This window comes from Bactrocera neohumeralis, chromosome 3 (genome assembly GCF_024586455.1).
Source record: "Bactrocera neohumeralis isolate Rockhampton chromosome 3, APGP_CSIRO_Bneo_wtdbg2-racon-allhic-juicebox.fasta_v2, whole genome shotgun sequence".
NCBI classification, from domain to species: domain Eukaryota; kingdom Metazoa; phylum Arthropoda; class Insecta; order Diptera; family Tephritidae; genus Bactrocera; species Bactrocera neohumeralis.
Genome location: NC_065920.1, coordinates 48,669,439 through 48,694,410, shown reverse-complemented (window position 1 = coordinate 48,694,410; position 24,972 = coordinate 48,669,439). Strand labels below are relative to the sequence as shown.

At 38.5% G+C, this 24,972-nt stretch overlaps 2 protein-coding genes across 2 annotated transcripts; one reads left to right on the top strand and one right to left on the bottom strand.

Moving 5' to 3' along the window:
• Positions 1 to 9,512: 9,512 nt before the first annotated feature.
• On the bottom strand, positions 9,513 to 9,911 carry LOC126752708 (uncharacterized). Its single transcript, XM_050463685.1, has one exon. The coding sequence runs from the start codon at positions 9,909 to 9,911 to the stop codon at positions 9,552 to 9,554; it is 360 nt and encodes a 119-aa protein (XP_050319642.1). The 3' UTR covers positions 9,513 to 9,551.
• An 8,449-nt stretch (positions 9,912 to 18,360) lies between these two features.
• On the top strand, positions 18,361 to 24,617 carry LOC126752621 (protein PIF). Its single transcript, XM_050463558.1, has 2 exons — positions 18,361 to 19,761; positions 23,536 to 24,617. Exons 1-2 carry the CDS (start codon positions 18,994 to 18,996, stop codon positions 23,998 to 24,000), a joined length of 1,233 nt encoding a protein of 410 aa, XP_050319515.1. The 5' UTR covers positions 18,361 to 18,993; the 3' UTR covers positions 24,001 to 24,617.
• The last annotated feature ends 355 nt before the right edge of the window (positions 24,618 to 24,972 follow it).

The following is a 24,972-nucleotide window of genomic DNA, read 5'->3' as shown; positions in this document are numbered from 1 at the left end:
TAATACTTTAGAAATATTCCCCGAAATTTCGAAGTAAATCTGACAAAGACTTTTGGAGGAATTCGATAATTAGCAACAGCTTCTCGGTCGCTCAGGAACGTTAAATTATAAAAAATTGTAATTTTTTCTTGTCTGTGATTATACCTAATCCCTTATGACAGTTATTGCTATTTAGTCTTTGTGACATAATAGACTTTTGAAAGATATTTCGACAAATTCCTGGAATTCGTAATACATATGTAAAATTTCTCTATGCACAGAATTATTCAGCACAGTCTGTTCTAGCTGGGCTTTTCTTCAACGTATGTCATAACCTAACAGAGGGTTAAGTTAAGTTAAGTTAAGCTGATCGCATAGTGATTTCCGAAATCGTCAGAAAAGCAATAAAAACGATGACCAAAGGACATTTTAAAGGAAACCATGACTTATATTTTAATGAAAACCAAATTGTTGCTAAATTTTTATACTCTTGCAACATGGTGCTACAAACAGTGGCGTAGTATAGTATAGGATTTCTGCCGGGTCTTACCTGAAGTTCCAAAAATTCTCACAATACGGTTTTTGAGAAAATTGATAGTAAATTTACAAGACATCTTATTAATAGCCATAGAAAAAAATAATTTTCGCCCTATATCTTGTACACTTTTGACACAATTTGCAGGAATTTTTGCCCGAATTGGAGTTTTAAAAAGCAGCGAAGATCGTTTTTCCGCCCCCAAGACGTTGCGCCCGGGGTGATGGCCCCCTTCGCCCCCCTTTCTGCGCCCCTGGCTACAGAGTATTTTAGTTTTCTTCGCCTAATAACGGTTTTGTGTACGACATAAAACCAAGCGAAATAGAATAGGTTTATATTGTATATATAAATGATCAAGATGTCGATAAATGTTGAAATCCGGATGACTGTCTTTCTGTCCGTCCATTCGTGCAAACTGTAACTTGTGTTTAAAAATTAAGATATCTTGGTACACATGTTCCTTGGCTCACAAATCGCCATCAACCGAAAATTTGTAACAGAAGGTTTCAAGACCGGAGCATACTCTTATACAACCCCACAGGTGATCTGGTCACCGATGCTCAGAGCATACTTAAATTATGGAGGGAACATTTCACCAGCCTGCTGAATGACAGTGAACGTACAACACCAGGAGAAGGCGTACCCGATTCCCCAATCGATGACGATGGAGCAGACGTTCCATTGCCCGACCATGAAGAAGTTCGAATAGCAATTGCCCGCCTGAAGAACAACAAAGCGGCAGTGGCCGAGGGATTGCCGGCCGAGCTATTCAAACACGGCGTGAAGAACTGATAAGTTGCGAATTTTTGAGAGAAAGGTTCTGTGAAAGATTTATGGTTCTTTGCGCATTGGCCATGGAGAATATAGCATTCGATGGAACATTGACATAGTTCAGTGAATTAGAAGGCAGCGGCAGAGGGAAGCAGAGGAAGAGGAAGACCTCCGCTCCGTTGGAAGGACCAAGTGGAGAAGGACCTGGCTTCGCTTGGAATATCCAATTGGCGCCACGTGGCGAAAAGAAGAAACGACTGGCGCGCTGTTGTTAATTCGGCTATAATCGCGTAAGTGGTGTCTACGCCAGTAAAGAAGAAGAAGATGTCTTCAGAGTGCTCGCTCATCTGATCAATTGCATCTTATGGTCAACTATGATGGCCAATTGAAAAAGTCACAGAACTAAGGAAGGTTTTAAGATAATTGAAGTTTTTATTCAAAATATATGGAAAAACTTTAACTTCGGCTGCAACGAAACTATTTAAAAGTATATGTATAGTATACACTCTAAAAGATCTTAGACGTTTTCTTCTGGGTGTTACAAACTTCGAAGTAAACTTACTTAATACATATACCCGGTTCAGGGTATAACAAATGAGGTAATAAGGTATTTTTTTTTCTTTTTCTTAAGGCAACCCAGAAATAATCGGGTCACAGCCGCACAATTATTTTCACCTAGTTCACGTGACTTTAAGTCATCATGTATGCGTTTGTTTTTAAGCTTTGTAGCGGGTTTTCCAATGGGGATGATGTGTTGCTGAAGATCGCAATTTTTCGAATCCAAGGCGTTCTCAAGAATTGGGACTGTCTCAAACCCCAACCTGACGGATTTTGGGGAAGGAATTGGGCTCCTCATAAAATTATTCCCATTCAAGAACTTAATCAATTGTACCACCGTAAACGTCGTGAATTTACTGATTTTTTCTTGGAACATCTTGAAAACAGTAACGAATTTTTTTAAGAAAGTCCTCTTCTCTGTTGAGGCTCACTTACATCTGAGAAATTGTCGGAACTATTGAACAATTACATTAGGTTCACCTAAATTGACAGTTTGTTGTGATTTTTGGTCTGGTGGAATCATCGGACCGTACCTCTTTCGAAATTGTAGATGGTAACACCGTTACTGTCAATGTAGAGCGGTATAAATAGATGGCAACCAAATTTTTATGGCCGCAATTGGAAGAAGTTTATCTTGACAACATCTGTTTTCAACAAGACGTGGCTACATGCCACACAGCGCGGTCACTAACCGAATTATTGCGAGAAAAGTTAGGAGATTGGATCATTTCAAGAAATTGTGACATTGAATGGCCTCCAAGAAGTTGTGACTTAACACCATTAGACTACTTCTTGTGTGCTTATAGAGACGTCATAGATCTTCAGCAATAAACCAGACTCCCTTCAAGCTTTAGAAGTCAATATTGAACGTGCCATTCATGGCATTTAGTACGACTTGATTTAGTAGAAAAGGTATTCGAAAATTTGGTTCATCGAATTCGTTCCTAAAAATGAAGTCGTGGAAGCCATTTGAATGATGCCATATTTAGAGCTTAATTGTATCGATTGTACTTCACATTAAAAAAAATTTAAAATTGCCTAACAATTGGTATATTTTTTTTAAAGGAAGTATATCACTTTTATTTCGTTTGCCATGGTCGTCATCAAAAGGGGGGTCTCTCATCTGTTTGCCAATTTTCATTGGTAGAATATTTTACGTGGCGGGTCCCAAACCCAGCGCACAACTCTATGTAGGGGATGTTTCGCCTTCTCACTTTAGCTCGCCTTCGAACGGATGTTCTTAGGCTACTCAGAGGATATTTGGTCAAGGACCGGAAGTAGTGAGCTGCTTGAGCCATGTGTAAAAGAATCGTTTCTGGCCACTCCCAAGTGAATGGCGATCAGAGAACTTTCCTCACTTGCGTGAACTTCTGCACATGACTCCATCCTCCGAATTCAATTGGATAGTTCAGTGAATTAGAAGACAGCGGCAGAGGAAGCAGAGGAAGAGGAAGACCTCCACTCCATTGGAAGGACCAAGTGGACAAGGACCTGGCTACGCTTGGAATATCCAATTGGCGCCACGTAGCGAAAAGAAGAAACGACTGACGCGCTGTTGTTAACTCGGCTATAATCGCGTAAGCGGTGTCTACGCCAATTAAGAAGAAGAAGATGTCACTTTTAATGGAAAGCTCTGTACAATATTAATGTGTATATCTGCTTGAACGTCCTACAAAGCTTTTAATCCAACTAGAGCATCGGGTACATTTGGAAAAGAAAGAAATTGTTTTACTTGTTGTACAAACAATTGTATTTCTGTTGTTGTTATTTTTCGGTCTTCACAAATCAGTTAAACGTGTGACATACTTACGTAAAGAAAATAAATATTTGGAATATTTATGCTGTAAAGAAACAGTACGTACTAAAAGTAAAAGTAAGGCTTTGGACTGGCTAAGTCGGCTCACAAACATTTGTACTTATATGTATATAAAATATTTATATATGGTATATGTATGTACATATGTAGGTATATGTGAAAATTATATATAAATTATCATTTTTTCCCCACGTTTTTGCTTTGTTTCGCATAAATCCCGCGCTCAGCTTGAAAATACCGACATTTGTATTTCATTAGGATTCCCTTCATTCTAGCTTTATTGCTGACTTTAGTGCGAAAAATATTAATTTGCACACACATCCACCTTCACATTAAAAGTATCACGTATTTTAATTAAACATTTCAATTGAAAAGAGAGCAACCGCCAGCAAATCGTTTCTTTGTATTGCATTTTTATGATACTTCCAACCAATGTAAGTATGTATTTACATATGTACGAATGTAATTAAGCAGATAATCGGAATTATTTTACAGTTTGTGAGAAAAATGTATTCGCTAACAGTCGCTTGATTTTTATACTCTGAATAAGGTTTATTAAGATTGTCACGAAGTTTGTAGCACGCAAAAGGAAACGTTGGAGATAATGAAATAGCGGGTGATCCAAGTAGAGGCACTTTTTTCAATAGCCAGATCACGCGTGAGTTGTGTCAAGCTGTCATGTTTTTTTTTGTTCAGTATGGCTTGGCATTTCAACATGGAAGACCGTAGAGAGTTAAATTAGACTTAACGGATGGACCATCTGAGTCGGAGCAGCGGCCAACATTTGCAAGAGATAATCTTGAAAAAACTAATGCCAAAGAGTGTTCTTTCGAATGATTATAAACATTTTTTTAAGCAGAGAACCTCGAAATGTATCACCCTTTATACAGGGTGGCGCAAAAGTAATCATCCTATCAGAAGATGCTATAAATTTTGCAATTGACCACTAATGTCAGTTCTGTTTTGACATTTGTGTAGTAAACACATGCGAAATACAAGTAAATAAACAATGGTACGCTACACTGCTCCAGAACGCGGGCTATTGGTGACTATTTATTTGACCAATAATCGGTCGGTGACTTTGACACAACGTGAATTTCGTCGCAGATTTCCTGGCCGGCCGACGCCTACTGGTGAAACACTGCGACGTTTAGCCGCTGGCCTCGAAGAGACTGGCACGACACGAGATGCTGCCAGGCGTGGCAGACACCGGAGTAGCCGTTCTGCAGAGAATATTGCTGCTGTTGCCGAGTATGTCATGGCAGCGCCGTCGAAATCGACCAGACGACGTGCCACGCAAATGGATATCAGTCGACGGTGTTTACGCCGAGTTTTGGTACATGATTTGAAGATGTTTCCGCAGAAAGTCCAGACGGTGCATCAGCTGTTAGCTGCTGACCGCCAATCGCGTCTAACATACGCTCAAGCCATCCTTAATCACCATCAAGAGGAAGATGATTTTTCATCAAAAATAATCATGAGTGATGAGGCCCATTTCCATCTTAGCGGGCACGTAAATAAGCAAAATGTACGCTTCTGGGGCACTGAAAATCCGCGTGTAACCCACGAAGAGCCATTACACCCGCTCAAAGTCACTGTATGGTGTGGTGTTTTCGCTGGAGGAGTCATCGGACCTTTTTTCTTCGAAGACGTCGCGTACCAAACGGTTACTGTGAATGGTGAGCGTTATAGAGCAATTATCAACGAGTTCTTTTTGCCGCAACTTGATGAATTGGGATTGAAAAACATGTGGTTTCAACAGGACGGTGCTACGGTGCACACTGCACATGCCACAACCGATATGCTGAAGAATGCATTTCCCGGGCGCCTAATCTCCCGTTTTGGCGATTTGCACTTGCCAGCAAGATCGCGTGATTTGACCGCTCCAGACTTCTTTTTGTGGAGCTTTTTGAAGTCGCGGGTTTATGTCAACAAGCCTCAGACTCTTGCAGCTCTTAAAGACAATATCCGTCAAGAATGTGAGGACCTATCGCCGGAAGTTCTGGCCAAAGTGATGGAAAATGCCATAAAAAGGGCACAAATGACAATCAACTGTGGCGGCGGTCATTTACATGATATCAATATCATATTCTCGACTTGATTTAAAAAAATTTAAAAGACCAAATAAAAATAATCCACAAGCAGAATCAAAGTTTTTAATTTTTTTTGTTAAATTACAGCCAAAAAACATCGGAATATATATACATAAGTGATACGCATGAAGAGCAGACTTGGTTTATACTATACATACATACATACATATATCTTCATATGTCCATCTGTCCGCGAATTAGTCCGTCAGTTCTTTGACGTTTTGCACACGTAATTTTCTTCTCCAACAAGGGTTCACTATAAGATAAAGCTTCCATACAAATTGTACGATCGGAATCAAATTCTTCTAAGGAACCTTTTATATTTCTGAAGGGATTTTAGCTTCTGTGCAACCGAAGTTAACTTTTTCTTTTTTTTTGATTTAGAATCTGATGTTTCTCTTGTCTATGGTTGTTATCGCTCCTACGTTAGCTTCAAGTGAAATACAGGTTACATACATATGTCCCCAACACCGATGGGACAGCCCTCCACTCATAGCTACATTGGCTGTTAATGAACCAAATTTCTTTTAAGGCATACTCCATAGAACAATCTGCTAGGTTATTGAGTGCACCAGCATTCGACAATTTCAGAAAAACAGTCAGTGAGTTGATCCAATTTTCGATGATATTATAGAATCGTATCAAGAAGTGCATCTGTCCATTGGATCGCTTAGTCTTATGACTTTACTCCACTAGATTACTTTTTAAGGTAGTACGTTAAGTAAAACCTCAAAACCTGGAAGAGTTTCTTTATGTTCCATTACGTTCTCTTGCAAGCCTTTCATTGTTGCCCTCATTATCATTTTTATCTTGTTAAATAAACGAGAAAGAACGTTAACTTCGGTAACACCCTTCACAAACAAAAAATGTTTCCATGCAAGAATTTGATGTAGATCACTCGGTTTGTATGGCAGCTATGGCTATTGTGAACCGATCCCCAAAAATTTTTCGGAGCCTATGGCAGCTATGCATATGCTATGGGGCAGGAAAGAAAGAAAGTGTGCTAAATTTCAGATCATTACCTCAAAAACTGAGAGATTAGTTCGCTTATATACTGACAGACATACGGACATGGCTCATCTCGTCACGCAGAACATACAAATACATATACACTATGGTGGATCAAAAAAAAATATATAAAAAAAAAAAAATATATTTTATTTTTTTCGTTTGGTACTCTGAAAAATAGGTTCCTAGACACCTCTAAGAAAGCCTCTCACAGCATGAGTTCTTAATTGTAACGGGAAGGTCCTCCTTCTTACAGTTTTCTATTTTTTCTTATTATCAGGTAGAAAAATTTATATCTCGCTTCCAACTACTTGAAAAAATATCTTGTTCCTTAGAATTTGTAGGAAATTGAATGCTCTACAAAAAAGGTCTCTTACGATTTTTTCGTAAACCCAACCGTTTAAAAGATATTAACGGTTGAAGTTTGATTATTTTTGGGAAATTTTTTATTTCTTATGAATTTTATAACTCAATAAAAAAAATCATTATGAATGATGAAACTCATAGGTTTTTGGAAAGGCTTTCTTAGAGGTGTCTAGGAATCTATTTTTCAGAGTATCAAACGAAAAAAAAATATTTTTTTTTTGATCCACCCTAATGCATATGTATATATATTGGGTAGTCGCAAAAGTCTTTTCGTATTTTGTCAATAGAAGTCGTTGCAGTCGTATACTCGTATCTCCAGTGCTGTCATATCATCATACCATATACATACATAGTGTTGGAAATGTGAGATTTTAAGTTTCATTAAAAAAAAATTAAATTCGGGGAAGTTTAAAGCAAGTTGAAAATGGGTGAAAGTAATGAAGAAATTGGCTATATTTTGAAATTTTTATTAAAAAGCCACCAATGAAATTTGTGAAGTTTACGGAGACGATGCTGTATCAATTCGTGTAGCACAACAATGGTTCGTTCGCCTCCGTTCTGGAAATTTCGATGTGAAAGATGCACGTCGCTCTGGTCGGCCTATCGTTGAAAAAGTCAATGAAATTATAGAAAATATTGAACAGAATCAAACATCCATCATCAAACGGTTTTGAACCATTTAAAAAAAAAGCTGGGTACAAAAAGAAACTCGATGTTTGGGTACCACATGAATTGTCTGTGAAAAATTTAATGGACCAAATTAACATCTGTGATTCTTTGCTGAAACGAAATGAAATCGAACCATTTCGGAAGCGAATGGTAAATTGAGACGAAAAGTGGATCAAATACGACAATAATGTGAGAAAAAGATCACGGTCCAAGCGTGATGAAGCTCAACAAATGGTCGCAAAGCCAGGATTGACGCCTCGAAAAGTTATGCTGAGTGTTTGGTGGGATTGGAAAGGAATCATCCACTATGAGCTACTCCAGCCTAGTTGAACGATTGACTCTACTTTTTACTGTCAACAACTGATGAGATTGAAGCAAGCAATCGAAAAAAACGGCCAGAACTGATCAACAGAAATGCCTTCGTCTTCCATCAGGCCAACGCTAGACTACACACATCTTTGATGACTCGGCAAAAAGTGAGAGAGCTTGGCTGGGAAGTTTTGATGCATTCACCATATATAATAGCCCTGACCTTGCACTATCGGACTACCATTTGTTTCGGTCAATGCAGAACTCCCTTAATGGAGTAAAGTTGGCTTCAAGAGAAGCTTGTGAAAATTACTTGTCGCAGTTTTTCGCCGAGAAACCAGAAAAGTTTTACACTGATGGAATAATGTCTCTAGCGGAAAAATAGCAAAAAGTGGTCGACCAAGATGGTACATATTTGGTTCATAAAAGCTCATTATAAATATAAAAAACAAATAAGTTGATGTTTGATTAGAAATACGAAAAGACTTTTTCGACTACCCAATATTAAAATATTCGAACATCCGCGTGACTTTGCTCCATATGATTGGTGATGTTACCTTAATGAACTTCAGGGAACATTTTATTAGTCTGTGGCATATTAATAGTATGTAGTATTTGGAAAAATATATCAAATCGGGTCAATACTATCCACAACGCCCATATACTATATATGTATAATGATTTTAGTTTTCCAACAAACCTTTTGTCGAATATGTCGGTCAGTGTATGGGAATATATAGTTGAACTTCCATAACTCGAAGTTCTTCATAACTGAAACTCTTGAACTGAAAAAACTTAAAATGCCAATTTCTGCTGAAAACTAAACGTTTGTATGTATGTATACATATGTGCTGTGCGCGCAACAGTTAATTACTTATTAATATTTAATTTTCGATTTCATCGCAAACCAAAATTTGTATATAGTATATATAAATACATACATATGTACATCTACATATATTGAAATATGTGCGCATATGCAGAGTAGAAAGTTTTTCAATATTTGACTTTGCAGAATGAATAACACGTTTGGTTCAATAATATGTTTGTATGTATTTTTATTGGTTTTTTTCGCCACTTTCTTAACACTTTTTCAGCGTTTCCGTTTTTATCAAATGACATAATTAGAATTTTTTCACACTAGTGTGCGAAAAATAATTTCCAACTTTTTGTTTACTTACACACTATTCATTTAACAAATACACTTATATAAAATAAATAATTAAAATTAAATTAAAATAATTTAGTTTAATATTTTTGGTCACACTATCTTTCTCTTCGTACACACTTTGACCTACATACATGCACACACACACACACAGGTGTAAATGTGTTTGTATATACGCCAATGAAAGCCGATTCGAAAGTTAAATTATAATTGAACGTAATAATTATTACACGGCATACAGGGCACACGGCACCGTTACTTCATTGGCCCGGTGCCGCTTTAGATATCATCGAAGAGCGCACCAAAGTCGCCACCATCATCATCGTCATCGTAACCGCCGAAACTGAAGAGGCCACCACCATCGGCATTGGGCGGCACAAAAGCGCCATTGAAGGCATCTTCCAGTCGCTCCTCCAGACCCATTGTCGAGGCGAGCCCGTAAATGAGCCGCATGACGACCAGGCGCACAAAATTTGGCGGACTCGTCTCCTTGCCGCTGCCGAAGACAAACAATTGCTTGCTATTATCTGCCGGCGGTGCTGCTGTCGCCTTTGTTTTAGTCGCACGTCCGCACACCAAAGAGACGGCACTCAGGCTGAGTAGCAGAACCACAACAAACTGATGCAACAGTTTAGCCATATTTTATGTGTAGACAGTATAAGCAGCGTAACTGATTGACTGATTGATTGTTATTATGCGGTTAGATAATCTTAGTCTTTGCTGTTTCTGCTTATGCAACAATTCTTGATACCGTTATAATAAGCACAGCGTTGTAAGCACCACTTTACGACTTTATGTTCACAAAATTGTACTCTTGATCGATTTCTGCGCAAGCGCACGGTGCTGCGCGTCTGTATGGATGGATGTAGCAAAACAAACTGAATATTTTTTGCACCTCAGCAGCGTGTAGCCGCTGGTGCTGCCATTGCTATTGTTGTGTCGTTTTTGAAATTTCTCCATACTTCCATTTACATTCCATTTTAGCACTTCTTCGTTTAACAAAGCGATGCCGCGCATGCGTACTTTGCCTACAGTGTGTGTGAAATGTATGTGACTTAATGGTTGTGTGTGAATTTGTGGCATTTTAATTGCGCGAAGTCGGAAAGTGCAGGCGATAAAGGTTTTTCAAAGGCAGTGAGTTAAGTTTGAGAGACATTTTAAAAATGAAATAAGTAGCTGGGAAGAGTTGAAGGGGAATAGTAAAAAAATATATATTTATAAATGCACTAAAATGCTCATCCATTTCAATTCTTTTTTATACCTTGAACAGCGTATATTAAATTGGCAACTTCGTCCACTATATCATTGCCGTCGATGCCTTTGTGACCTGGCATGCAGCAAAAGGGAAGTCGCTTGCTTCCCACGCCACTGCTGCTCTGCTCTGCTTTCGAAAGCAATTCTGGCTGGTAGAAATTTAGGATATGGTCTTAATTGCTTTCTATGTAGATGTTAACGCTGGAGTTGTCTGTTGATGCTAGTTGAGCTAGCTGCGAGGCTTTCCATATAGCGATAATATCTGCTTGAAGTATAATGGCAACTTAAAGGCTGCCTTATGTTTATTTCCCGACAATATATTCCCATGCGCAGCTGCCATGCCTTAACACCAACCATCTCTTCCTAAGTTTACTTTGAATTATCTTTCACAATTGAAAAGTGCGATCATAAGTCGGTGCCTGCCAAACCGTCATTACCTACTGAGCTATGTTCGAAATTTCTATATGTATATTCTACTGGGGTCAATATTGATACTGCCGATCTTTCATCGAAGAAATCTATGTACTCGGTGGTGCTAAGCATCTGCCTACATGCATTGCTGGCCTTTCTTACTCTACCTACACCTAATGTTTTCACAGTAGTTTGATGTCCAAAACTACATATAGCAGTGACGTGAAGAGAGGGGTCGGGTGTTATTGCCCCTGGGCCCAGAGTTCACAAAGTTCCAGTATTTTCGAAAAACAAACGTAGTGTGTTGATATATCTGATAAATGATCTATTAAAGCAATTCTCCGCAGCCACATGTACGATACAAATTTTGAAACGTATTACTCCATGCCATTTATTAAATGTCGTCAATGCTTAAATTTTAGGAAGACTTTTCTCAAATGTTTGCATCATTGCATTTGAGAATATTCTGCACTTTACCCATTTCTGTTTCAAGTGGGGAACGTTCGTTTAGTGTTTAAGTATGGGCCAAAAATTTTCATCGATCATGCTCGTCACAGCACTGGATTTCAGAACTACATAGCTACACTGTGCTCTACCTCTAGCTTCAGCAAGAAGTTGGATTTTCAGACTTCGACGCATTCGCTGTTTAGTATTTTTAACTGATGCTCTATGTAACGAGTGATCTAAGAGGTACTTTTTTAATAGCCTTTTCTTGACAGATTCTTTATTGCTTAATATTAGACCGAATAGACCACATCCAGTACGCAATGAAGAAAATATAGCAGCCGTAGCTGAGAGTGTACATGAAGACCGTGGAAAGTCAATGCGGCGCTGTTCGCAGTAACTCGGACTGACGTATGGAATGACTTGGTTTCATGTCGAGATCTTAAATTGAAAGCGTACAAGATGCAGCTTGTGCAAGTACTAAAGCCGTTTGTCCTTCCCAAGAGACATCGCTTCGATCTATGGGTTCTTGAAAAGTTCCAAGAAGATCCGAGGTTTTCAAGCCAAATTTTGTTCAGCGATGAACCTCATTTCTGTCATTTTATCCAGTAAAAAAAACAAAGGTTTGGTGTAGATTGTGAGCCGGTGGAATCATCGGTCCATATTTCTGCAAAAATGATGCCGATGAACCTTAACTCGAACTCTTGAATGTGCAATAGAAGTAAAATTTCATACAAATATCGTTCCATAAATCGAACTTTTAAATTGGCACATCATGATTTCAGTCGTATTTTTCAAAAATTCCCACTTTCTTAACAGCTGTATAAGTCGCTGGCGTATTTATCCCTTCAAATGCTACTATTACAAATTATATTGAGGTAGAAATGAGATTTGCTCAGTTGGATTTATAACTGTAGTTGATGATACTGTAGAACCGAATTCCACCTGCGGGTAGGGGGGACCCTCTTGGGTTCGGGGGGGAAAACCGAATATACCCGTGGTAAGGCATGCCTGTCGTAAGAGGCGACTAATATCCTGGCTACCAGTCCAGAGCTGTATGGAAGCTCAACTGGTAGTAGCTTCGGCTACGAGGTCTGACCGGAGACTTAATTCTGGTACCACGGGGAGCAGTAGCCCTTGGAGGTAACTCCAATCTGCTCATTGGGTTTGGCCCTTTGTGGAGATTCGTGGTGGTTGTGAATAAAACCCAAATGCGGGAAGAACTGACCTTGTCAGTTGAATGTCGAGTTGCATTGCAACCGGGTGCCGGACCCAAAGCACAGCAGAGGTTTTAGATGGGCCTCGAACCCGACCAAGGTGGTTAGTGTGTCCATACCACACTGCCAATTGGTAATGAAAATGCTTAGCATTATCAGGGCGCTGATCAATGCATTGTTTTGATCCGTTGTGCTTTTGAGCGCCATGGAGTAAGGCTGTCGTCAGCAGGTACCCACGTAAAACACACCGGATGTTGTAGAACCGAATATTTCGGAAGCAACGAATATGACTGCTAGCGCCATACAAAACGTTGAGCATTCTGAAGTAGAAACTATTCAACCGCCACCCAAAAATGATCTAATCCATTCCTTTGCAATTTCAAATTCCTATTTAGATACGAATATTAATACAACTGACGATCACTACAAAGTAAAGAGTGAACCTCCAATTGGATCCCTACTTTTTTAAAGAAAAAACACAGAAATATCAAACTTAATGGAGAATGTTTATTATCATTCGCGGGTACAATCTTTATCATTTATTTTTTGAAGATTATCTCTTTCAAATGTAGGCCGCGGCTACTTTTCAGATGGTCCATCCACTGATTTCAAATTTCGATTAATCGTTCGAGCATTTCGACTGGTTACCGGTCCAACGCCAAGGCCATAGATTTCAGACTTTACATATCTCCACAGGAAAAAGTCCAACGATGTGATATCATACGATCTTGGTGGCCATTCAACCCGCACAAAATGTGAAATTATCTGCTCACCGAAGTGTTCCTCAATAAATCTATTGACTGATGCGATGTGTGGGAAGTGGCGCCGTCTTGTTGAAAGCGAATGTCATCTAGATCACGAGCTTCAATTTCAGGCATCACATAGTCGGTTATCATGGCGGGAAAGCCATAGCATATACTGCTATGGTGATCCGATATCGCTGGTTCCATTGTTATATATACAATTTTTTGAAAAACTTTAGAACAGGTGAGAGGTTTTGTTATCTCAAAATGTAAATGTCATTGCTTATGTCATCTGAAATCATTGTGATATTAAAGCGAGTTGAAAGCGACGCATACTATTGGCTACCACTGTACTTAGGTACATATGTCAAAGTGAAGAGCGCCGTTGCGTTGGTACGCGCATGTGCTTTCTGAGTCAGCTGCGCATGCCTGCTTGTCTTACTTTGCAGTGAGCCCATATCAGTGCACCATTATTATGCTTTCTTCGGCTTTGGCCTTGCCCACAAACAACCACTAAGCATATGTATGTAGGCAACAATGAGCCAGAGAAAATTGAATGAAATAAAAAAAGAAAAAAAAAAAAAAACAAAGCAGCAACAACATAAGAAAGCTTTCAGTGGAGACCTGCGGTCAGCAGTAGCAAACAATCACACCTACACTCACACACCTGCGTGCCCTCACTTGCACAACTTTTGGCTGTTACATTGTAATTGTTGTCCACCCGACTCACTGACTATGCGCCTATGTGTTTGGCATATTAAACATTTTAATTTCTCTGCTGATATTAAGCGGCCCAAACTTGGTGCGAGCACGAAGCCATCAATGAATCAAATCAAATAAGCCAACATATTGACTTGTATACATATACATATATACTATGTATATATATGTACATACATATTTACAAACTCACAAAATTGTAATCATTAGTAGATCTGTAAAATCAGCCAACTGTGCTCTGTTGATAGTAAAAGTTATTACGTGAGCGCCTCACGGACAGGTGACATTGCACTTGCAACCGCTGCTGTCATCTATTTATCTATGTACTATATATATACTTATGTATGTGCACAAGTTTATATATGTACATATATGCATCACATATGCATAGCGTATGTATATCCAAAGTCTGTTGATAACTACCGCGCATGTGTGTAGCTATGACAGAGCTAGCTTCTAGCAACCAATTATTCGATCCAAAATGTCAACGATTATGAGAGGCGCTCATCTGTGAACTGTTTACATTTATCTATGCGTGAGTTTTCAAATCTTAAGCCAAGCTTTTAGGCTTCACTTCTCATGTGGCGCGTTTTTTAGTCTCGCAGATAACTTCGAGGATTGCTGAAGATATGTACTTTTGTTTAAATAAGCTTTTTGGTATGGATCAAGTGACATCAAGCTGAATCAATCGATATAAAATCTTGAAATTAATTCTTTTATTATCAGCATCCTTAACAACTTTTACCAATTTCCTAGTAATAAATGGATCGAAGGTTAGTTTTCCATAGAACTGGAAGTTAGTTTATACAAAAAGATCAGTTTTATTAATAAATGAATAGTAAATGAGAAATTAGCGGCGCAAAACATGCTTTTTTTGTATTCGAGTACTACTAGCTATATTTTAGTCTTGGTCTTTCCAACGGTGTGGAAGCCTTCCTCTTCGTCGAGTACTTTCAGAGCTCGAGTGTTTTCATCTATTCGGACGACATGACCTTAAATTCGCTAAAGTCTTCCTTTTCCTCTGCTTCGCCCGGCGGTACTGCGTCAAATACTTTCAGAGCTGGAGTGTTTTCGTCCATTCGGACAACATGATCTACCCAGCGCAGTCGCTGTCACTTAATTCGCTGAACTTTGTCAATGTCGTCGTAAGTCTCGGACAACTCATCGTTCCATCGACCACGGTATTCGCCGCTGCCAATGCGCAACGGGTCATAAATCTTCCACAGAACATTTCTTTCGAAAACTCGTAACGCCCACTCATCAGATGTTGTCATCATCCATGTCTCTGCATCATATAGCAGGACGGGAAAAAAGGGTGACTTATAGAGTTTGGTCTTTGTTCGTCGAGAGAGGACTTCACATCTCAATTGCCTACTCAGCCCGAAGTAGCACCTTTTGGCAAGAATTTTTCTGCGTTGGATTTCGAGGCGGACATTGTTGTTGATTGTACTGGTTCGAAGATAGACGAAGTTATCTACGACTACGAAGTTATGACTATCAACAGTGACTTGGAAGCCAAGTCGCGAGTGCGACGGTTGTTTGTTTGATGACAGGAGTTATTTCGTCTTGCACCCGTTCATTACCAGATCCATTTGCTACTCTTCCTTATCCATACTGGAGACAACAGAATTAACGATGCGGTTGTTTAGACCAGTGATATCAATGCCAGCAGGTGTACACTCTTATAGAATTTTGAACTTTCTCGATTCAGCTCTGCAGCTCGAATTTTCGCTTCCAGCAGTAGATTGAAGAAGTCGCACGATAGTGAGTCGCCTTGTCTGAAACTTGGTTTGGTATCCTGACGAAGTTTTGGTATTGCTCAACGTCAGTTTACACAACCGTATTTGTTTTGTAGGCATACCGCAAATTGTGGGGTCTCTCTTCTTGTGGATTGAACAGAGGACACTTACAGGGATTGTGCAGAAGGTAAAAGGACTGATTTTCTGATTGAGCGTGCGCTCACCGACTGGATGCGGTAGAGGGCGTTCCTAGCTAACGAACGAGCTGCTGGTCAGTTGCCTCCGAGCAACTGGAGAGTGAGGACAAACATTTTCGTGCGACGTGTTTCTGTGAGTGGTGCAAGTCGAAAATGCAGCGTTCGTTAGAGCAGAGGTACACTATTAAATTCTGTGTGAAACTCGGTAAATCTGCGACAGAGACGTTTTATATGATCAAGCAGACTTACCCAGATGTTAGCAAGAAGTGGTGTGTTTCGGTGGCACCAGGCCTTTTTGGACGGCCGGGAAGGGGTCGCTGAAGGAGAATGTCCTGGGAAATTTGCGACTTCGACAAACACCGACAATGTGACTCGTGTGCGCAAAGCTTTAAACTCAGACCGTCGAATAAGTATTCGTTTAATTGCCCAGAAGTTAAATTTATCAAAATCTGTAGTTCATGACATTGTGACGGAGTACTTGAACATGTGCAAGGTGTGCGCGAAGATGGTCCAAAAGTGCTCACTGACGACCAGAAATTGCGGCGAGTGGAAGTGTGCCAAGAAAATTTGAACATGTGTGAATTTTTGAATAACGTAATCAACGGTGACTAGTCATGGATCCTTGAGTATGATCCCGAGACAAAGTGGCAATCTTCCCATCTTTTTGAGACGACAGAGGGGATCCCAGCAACATGCACCTCGGTTCTCGAGGCTATTCCGGAGAATGCCTTCCGTGACGCCTTCAATGCTTGGAAATCGCGCTGACAGCGCTGCATCGACGCAGAAGGAGCCTATTTTAAAAGTTTTTAAAGAATTGTAACGATTGACTCAATAATTTTTTTTTAACTCGACTCAGTTCTATTACTCTCCGAACAAACCCTGTAAATTTCGATAGACTATATTCTACAAAGAAGCTGCTACTTTTCACTTCTTCGCCTCCTTTGAATAGCTTGGCCGGAAACCCATCTGCCTCGCCACTTTGTTGTTCTTGAGACGTGTAATTGCGTTCTTCATTGGCAGGCAATATTGTATACACGGTCTAGTAAAGATACATCCATCATTGTTGTAAATTATTTAGCATAGTTAAAATGATCTGATTCAGCACCGTTTCGTTTGTTTGTTGCCTTGTTGCAGGTAATTTTTCACAAGCAAAATTATTCGCCACAGACAGGAACATTTGGTGACAGGTTCGGCCTATAAGCTGGATAAATAGGAACCTTCCAATTAAGTTTCCGGAGCTTCTGGTGAGCCACTATCACTGTGGGTGACCTAGCGTTGCTCTGATGGAATGCAATTCCTCACCTATTGGTCTAAGCAGGCCACTTCTGAGGGTAAGGAAGTCTTCGGACTCTCCAATAGTTGACAGTACGGGTTCGAATTAAGAGTTCAGGCAGTTGGGTGCACCTAATAGTAGCTGATTATCTTTCAATATCTCTGAACTTTTAGTAAAATCTTTCTGATCATAAATCTTTTTTGTGTACAGCCTAATTTAGACGGCTTCAAATGGACATTTTAGATTCCTGGGTAATCGAAACATACCGCAATTTTGAATTGCCATTTGATTATATAATTTTCTAGTATATGAATGAAGCGTCAATGAATATATCGGTATATATGTAAGTAGCTTTGTGTAAATAGTGCCTTTAAGGTATGGCATCTAGACTCATACTGCGAATCGAGGAAACTTTGTGAACGTTTGACTTCAAACAAATCTTCATATTTCACTACCACTGACTTCTTTTGTGGGGTTATATGATATTTATTTTCTTTTTCTAATAACTAACGAAAATTTGCACATGGAGCTCAAAGAATTATGCGGAACAGCATAGTAATAAATAAATGAGAATAAAGCTTTCTAAAAAGGCATGTGTGAAGAAAAGTTCAGTGGCACGGAAAGTTTTACTTGACGAAGCTTCAAAATTTTTAAAAATCATCAACACACAACACACATCGAAAGACATGCAGTACCCAAAAGTGTTCAGATTTTAAAATTCTGTAGGAGGTTAACCCTCGGAACGTTCTTCTTTCATTGTACATAGTAGAGACCAAGCACCAATACATTTATCAGCTTGCAGAACTTTTTAACGCCTCACTGTGGTTAGAAAGGAACTTCTAGTCGAGTACTTCCGCTGGGAAGGAACTGGAAAATGTATATAAAGAAGAAATGTAGGAAATAGTTGGTTAATAAGCTTTTCATGGTGTGTAGTGTAAACAGAGAGCTTTTTAAGTTCTTACATGTAAAGCTTTTCACCACAAAACACGCTTTTCAAGAAATGTTCTACTTTTAGACTGACTTTTTTGCACTAATATATTTCATCCCCTAAGCAGAAAGTGGGAGATTTACGTTTACAAGGATGCTATGAGCGCGGAGAATGGTATTTCTTGGAATATTTGCATGTAAAATTTACATACGCAAACATGTACGCCAACTTTTGGTTGTTTAGTAGAAAGGTTATGCGACTTTAGATCTCTTGTTTCTCGAGGTGAAACAACAGGACAATATTTCTGCAAATATACATGCCTGCATAACGGTATGTAGAAAACTCTTTAGTACTCAGTCACTGAGCACAACTAAGAGAGTACGGTTGTGGCAGGAAAAGGAACTGCATAGAAAAAAATAACGTAAATACGATTCTCACGGCGAGCCGAAGTGTTGATGCGATAAATCGTAGACGAAACGAAAAGAAAACGGATTATTTTGCAATTAAAAATTTGTAAGAAAATATTTGTGAATTGAGAAATATGTGAGAAGATTAAACTTCAGCCAAATAAAGTGAAAAGTGGAAATTTGCATTAACATAAGCGTAACACAACAATATACACTGTTGGTATTTAATAGAAAATTTGCGAATTTTGCACAACGCCCCCACTCTTTGACACATTTCCAATACTAACGGTATCTGCTATCAGCCACCAAACGCAAAGTAAGCAGCTAAAGCAAAAAAAACAAAGCATCTTTTCAATAAGCTCCGCAACAGAACTTGAACAACCGGAAAATGCGTAGTCGCACAGAACTGGTGACCACCACTTTCGAGGACTCCGAGGAGGATTACAGTGAGGATGATGACGACTCTGAGGAGGATTGGCGTCCGGCCGCCTCATCATCGGCCAATAAAAATGGCAAAAAGCAAAAGCAAAGTCGTGTTGCTGCCGCCGCAGCTGGCGGCGGTGGTGCAAGCAGCATCAGCGGTGGCGGTGGCGGCAATGCCAAACGTGGCCGAAAGCGTAAAGGCGCTACGAATGTGGGTGGTGGTAAGCAACAAACAGTGGTGGCTAAACGAAAAGCGCCCAGTGCTGCATACGAAGAAAGTGATGATGATGATGATGATGATGAGGACAATGATGATGATATCGATGAGGATGAAGATGCTGTGCTGAATGAGGAGTTGAGTGATGATGAGCTGGACGATTATGAGGACTATGAGGCGCAAGCAACGACTGGTGCCGCAAACGTGGCGGCAACAGCAAAGAAGGCTGGTGTTGGTGGTAGTGGTGCAGCAGCAGCAGCAGCTAATAATTTGCCACCCAAAAAGCAGTTCACCGAAAAAACTAGCACATCCGCAACGCCAGGTGCAACGGCAGGCTCTTCAGCAGCAGTCGGACAACATTCGCTTGAGTTGCTACTTTACAAACGCGATTTGAATGAGCATTATTCCAAAAATAATCGTTTATGTTTATGGCGAAAGGATGATAATAACTTGTTGCAGAAATATATACGTGTGAAGACCGCACCGGAGGAGCTGCTCTTCACATCCAGCTCGGTGGTGAGTAAATGAAAAAGGTTTCTACGCTATTTTTAAGCTAAATAAGGATTGTGGAAGTTTAAGCTGATTAAGAATTATGGAGGAATATTAAATGTTTTTAGCATTAAGCGAGTGCTGAGATCGGACTAAATCATGCGACAAAGATTATGGAGGGATATTAAAAAAATATTTTATTTTTTATTTTTTATTGTTAAGTGGATGAGATCGGATTCAAGTACTCTATAGGGATTATGGTGGCATTGTAAAAAATTAGTTTTTCTTTAATTTATGTGGTTGCTGAGATCGGACTGTAGTATTTCACAGGGGTACGTACATATCTTGGTAGTACTTGGAGCCAAAAATTAGATATGCATTCCAAGAGTAGATTGAAAAAAGAGTCGAGATATAGTTCTACTTTTTTCTAATTGCTGGAAAACTATGTTAATGCTTTTACTAAAGATTACCCTTGAGATCTTTGAAAGCTTCAATACTATTTTTTAAGATTTGATATGATGGAATTATGGACAATATTTGAAGAGGCCACAGCTTTGAAGTGAACATTTTTGCACATGTTGCATAAGTTTATAACAAATTCAAAACCCAGCACGAATAAAATAATATTTTTTACTCTATTCATCGATCTGTATATAATTGAATTAGTTCCTCAGTTTTTGAGATATCGATTCGAAATCTTGCACACATTTCTTTCGCCTTATTTATAAGAACCGCCGATATCGGCTCATGAACGATCAAAATCATGTTTTTATATGAACAATTTTTTCATTTGACTACAATCTGAAACCATAACATATAGCTGTCATTCAAATTGATCGAACAAAATCAATATAAGAAAATACTTCTATTAGAAATGCACCTGTGGAGGGTATTATAAGCTTTGATGCAGCCGAAAAATTAACGTTTTTATTCCTTTAATTAAAAATAGCATATTAGAAAGCTAGATGACAATAATAAAGTCAGAAAATCAATTTAAAAAGTCTAAACAAATTGTGAGACCAAAGCTCTTTGTTTTCGACGCGTAAAGTTTGTCTGATTATTTTTCCACGGAAAAAAGGAACACAGATACGGAATCGCGAAAAATGTAGCAATTTTTTTAGGTAGTCTCGAACACAAGTAATTTAGTTGTACAAAGCATTAAAGAGAAGTGTGAAGTCAGCGAAAACTTGCCTCATATGAATCGTCTACCCACCTCTGTAAATGGCGATAGCAGCCAAAATGTTAAAGAAAGGGTGCTTGAAAATCATAGTATTGCCATCAGAGAGATAGTAGAGTACATATCTCAACATCTTCTATGAGTCGACGCAACACAGTTTGGTTAATGTTTTGGATATGAAACGTGTTAATGTAATGAGACTCATACAAAAATACTTCAAAAAACCTTGACAAAAACAACGTCGATTAGAGGTCGCAAAAGAGTTGCTTAACAATTTAGCTGAGGACCCTATATTCATTAATCGCATCACTATTCGTGACGAGATGAGAGTTTATGAATAAAACGTGGAAACTATCAAACAATTTAGCGTATCGGGCTGCAAAACTGGGTCTTAGCCGAACAAATCAGTATTCGTTAAAGGCACTGAAGGCCGAGAACTAACTTGTATAACAAGGGTATGGAAAATTGATCATGCTTGTATTGCATCAAGAGCCTACATATTTTGAAAGAGATAATAAAGTTTTGTAGTAAAATACATGTACAGTGGCTCAAAGTTATAATGGAACAGTTTGAATAAAATACTTTTAACTTAAATACAAAAATTTTAAATTGAAAATTAAAATTGTGTTTAATGTTCATATATATCATATCCCCCCAAAAAACTTTAAAATATTTCATATTTACCACGAAAAATATAACTATAATAACAGATACACAGAATTCAGGCTCAAAGTATAATAATAATGGAACACTTATAATTAAGTACAAATAAATTAAGTAAAATAATAAATATAGATTTTTTTAATATTTAGTGGGCAGTCCTTTTTGTTTTAAAACAGCTTTCAATCGATTTGGCAAAGATTTCACTAATTTACGGTAGAAGTAAGGTGGGATATGGTTCCACCCCTCTTTCAAGGCTGCTATCAACCCCGGTCTCTTCGTAATGTGGCGACTATTTAATTTCTGCTCCAAATAATGCCATATATGCTCGATTATATTCCAATCGGGGGATTGTGAGGGAGTTTCAAGTACATGAGGGCAATTGTACAGCAGTCAGCCTCACACAATGTTAGCCTTGTGCTTGAGATCATTATCTTGGTAAAATATAAAATCTTTTTCTATGTCCAATTTTGGAGCACTTTCCTTCGCATTCGCTTTCAAAATATTCAAATAAGCCATCTTATTCATATTCCCTTCTAGTGTATGCATTAGTCCTGGTCCACTAGCAGATATCGCGCCTCATACCATTACCGACCCCATGCCATGCTTCACAGTTGGCCGTAGGTTAATTTGTTTGAGCATGACCGAAAAGGCCCGTGTATAAAAGAAGTGCTCCAGAAGAAAAAATCGTTAAGAATATGCTTTTTTGCAAAGTTGATTCGTCTCTGTTTGTTGACCTTGCTTACAAAAGGTTTTTTTTTCTCGCGACTCTTCCATTATAATTGTGTTTCCGCACAGTTTCTGTAACTGATTTCTTCCCTAAATACTTCTCCGCTAAGGAAGCTAATTTAGAAGCACGTATATGAGGATCTTTCCTTATTTGTGCTAAAGGCAAAAGCTCATCGGTCTCAGAAAAATTTTGCGTTTACTCGGCTTTGGTCTATTGCTGAAGTTACCGTTATTTTTGTACCTTTTTAATACATACTTATATTAAATACTGTTTTCGGAGCTCGCTTCACAATTTATCTTATATCACGGATAGATTTACCCGATTTCGACAACCGAATGACAGATTTCCGCTGTTCAACTGTGGTTTTTTACCCTGTGGAGCCATCATACTTATAGCACTTAAACACAGAACTAGTCTAACCTGAATACCGAATTTTTGGGACTCCCCTTACTTGTTCTATACTAACTGATAAAAATTGAATTTAGTTGCGATTTCTACAATGCATAAGTAGAGTTGCCATATAGTGTACCATTATTACTTTGGGGTTAAAATATATGTTTTCACGAAAAAGTAGTAAATTAAAAAATAACAAATGTGAAACTTACAATATTTTTTATTAGTTATTTAAGCATATGATATATACATTTTAAAATAAAATATAAAATATTTGTACTAAATCTATACGACCAATTATACTGATCGAAACTCCTGCCTTTTTACTGTTCCATTATTACTTTGATACACTGTAAATGTAATATAATTTGTGTACCTTCGGAATTTATTGGATCAGTCACAGCTCTGTCAGTATCTTGTAAAAACAACTAGCGAAACCCATGTTCTTTTAAGTATTGATTCGAGGCCGATGTCAAGTCACTTAAAAGTGGACTTCAAACCCAATGAATCTCGCCACCTATTTTTCTGCTATAATTTGAAGTTACTGTATTGTGATTGGTTCATTTACGTCCTTAGATACGCTTAATATTTCAGAAGGTTCAATGTGTCATTGCCTCGGCGGAAGACAGGGGTTTAGACCACTATGATTTTTTTAAGAGCAAATAAGTAGAGAGTCCATATCATCAGGTACAGATTTATCAGATTTATAATCTTATTTATCTATAGAATATATGTTGATTTACTGATTTAGAGTATAACCATTATGGGTCTATCTAATTATGTATTTATTGGGATTATCTCTGAAACTTTAAAATCATAAAACTGTACTCCTATTTAACAGTATTCAAGTTGGGATGATAAACGCTTGTCTGACTTTGTAAGCATCAAAGTAAAATGTCTGGATCCGAATAATCGGCGGGTTAAAATTATGGACCTCACTGAGCTAGACAAATTAGTCAAGGAACAAACGAAAAATAACGAACAACGGAAGTTGAATAAACGAAAAGACAATGATGGCGATGATAGTGACGATGATGGTGCACTCGATAATGACGGTAACGAAGAAGATGACGATGAATTGGACACCGAAGATGAAGATGAGTTGGACTACGGCGAAGTAGCCGCATCGAAAACCAAAAAAGCCACCAAAAAGCCGTTACAGAAAAGGGCGCCAACCAAAAGTGGTGTGAAAAATTTGAAACGAAGCGATAGCACTGATGAAAATGATAATGAGGAAGACGAAGAAATCGATGAGGACGACATTGATGACGACGAGGATGATGGCGATGAAGATGATGACGAGTAAATGTGTATGTAAAAGAATGTATGAATTAATTAACGATATAAAATAATTAAGCGATTTTAATATTGAATTAGTAGTGATTAGTATAGAGCGGGTGACCAAGAGAGCGACGAAGAGAACTTACATTTAAGCATTTCAAGTTATTTATTACTGAAACTTAACGATTATACAGCATGTGTGTGTTAATTTAATAATTAATAATAATATTAGTATAGAATATCGTCGCAGTGCGCAACGCAGTCGCTTCTAAAGCTGACCGGTCTTTTTAGGCTGCACGCAAGAGAGCTCTCTTGTGGCAGTTCACGAGGTGGCTGCCTTACGAACTGTGACTGCTTTAAAATATCAACATTCATACTTACCATACAGACGAGTACTTCTAAGTAAAATTCAAGCCAAATCAAAGCTTAAATATTAACGAAAAGTTTTATTAAATATGGAGAATAAGTAAAGGAGGCTAAACACTAGACTAAGTTTTGTGTGATCAACCATTATAAATACTAGGACTTACCGAAATCAATAGATGCTTAATTAAGTTTACGAAGTCGATGATAAAAGGCGGAAATTTTGCCAAAGTACCCATAAAAATAAATTTATATGCATGCATGTATTTACGAAAAGTTTCTAACTGTTTTTGCTTTTGGGGCTCTTTAAGTAATTTATGGTGACTTTTGAAGGTTATTACTTTAACTCCAGAAATCTTAATTTGTGGCACGCGTTTATGTCGCGTGATTCGAACCAATTCAAAATCTCCTTAGCAAATTATGTCAAGAAAAATAGATATAAGAACCAAAGCAATGTCAAGACTTATTCGCGATCATCTCTACAGCCTAACTTCGGCCAATTGGTCATCTTCTGAAGCCAATTAGGGTCAAAAGATATGAATGGCTTCTTCAGTGACAAAATCTGCACAAAAAATTTTACTCCAAGTACTCAACGTGCTCACCATGCAGCTGCTGCAAAGGTTTGGTGGGAAGT

Bases quoted from the DNA above. Each gene is read 5' to 3' on its own strand.
- LOC126752708 (XM_050463685.1), bottom strand. From the start codon at position 9,911: ATGGCTAAACTGTTGCATCAGTTTGTTGTGGTTCTGCTACTCAGCCTG.
- LOC126752621 (XM_050463558.1), top strand. From the start codon at position 18,994: ATGCGTAGTCGCACAGAACTGGTGACCACCACTTTCGAGGACTCCGAG. The intron at 19,762-23,535 runs GTGAGTAAATGA...CCTATTTAACAG, and splicing joins TCTTCACATCCAGCTCGGTG to TATTCAAGTTGGGATGATAA.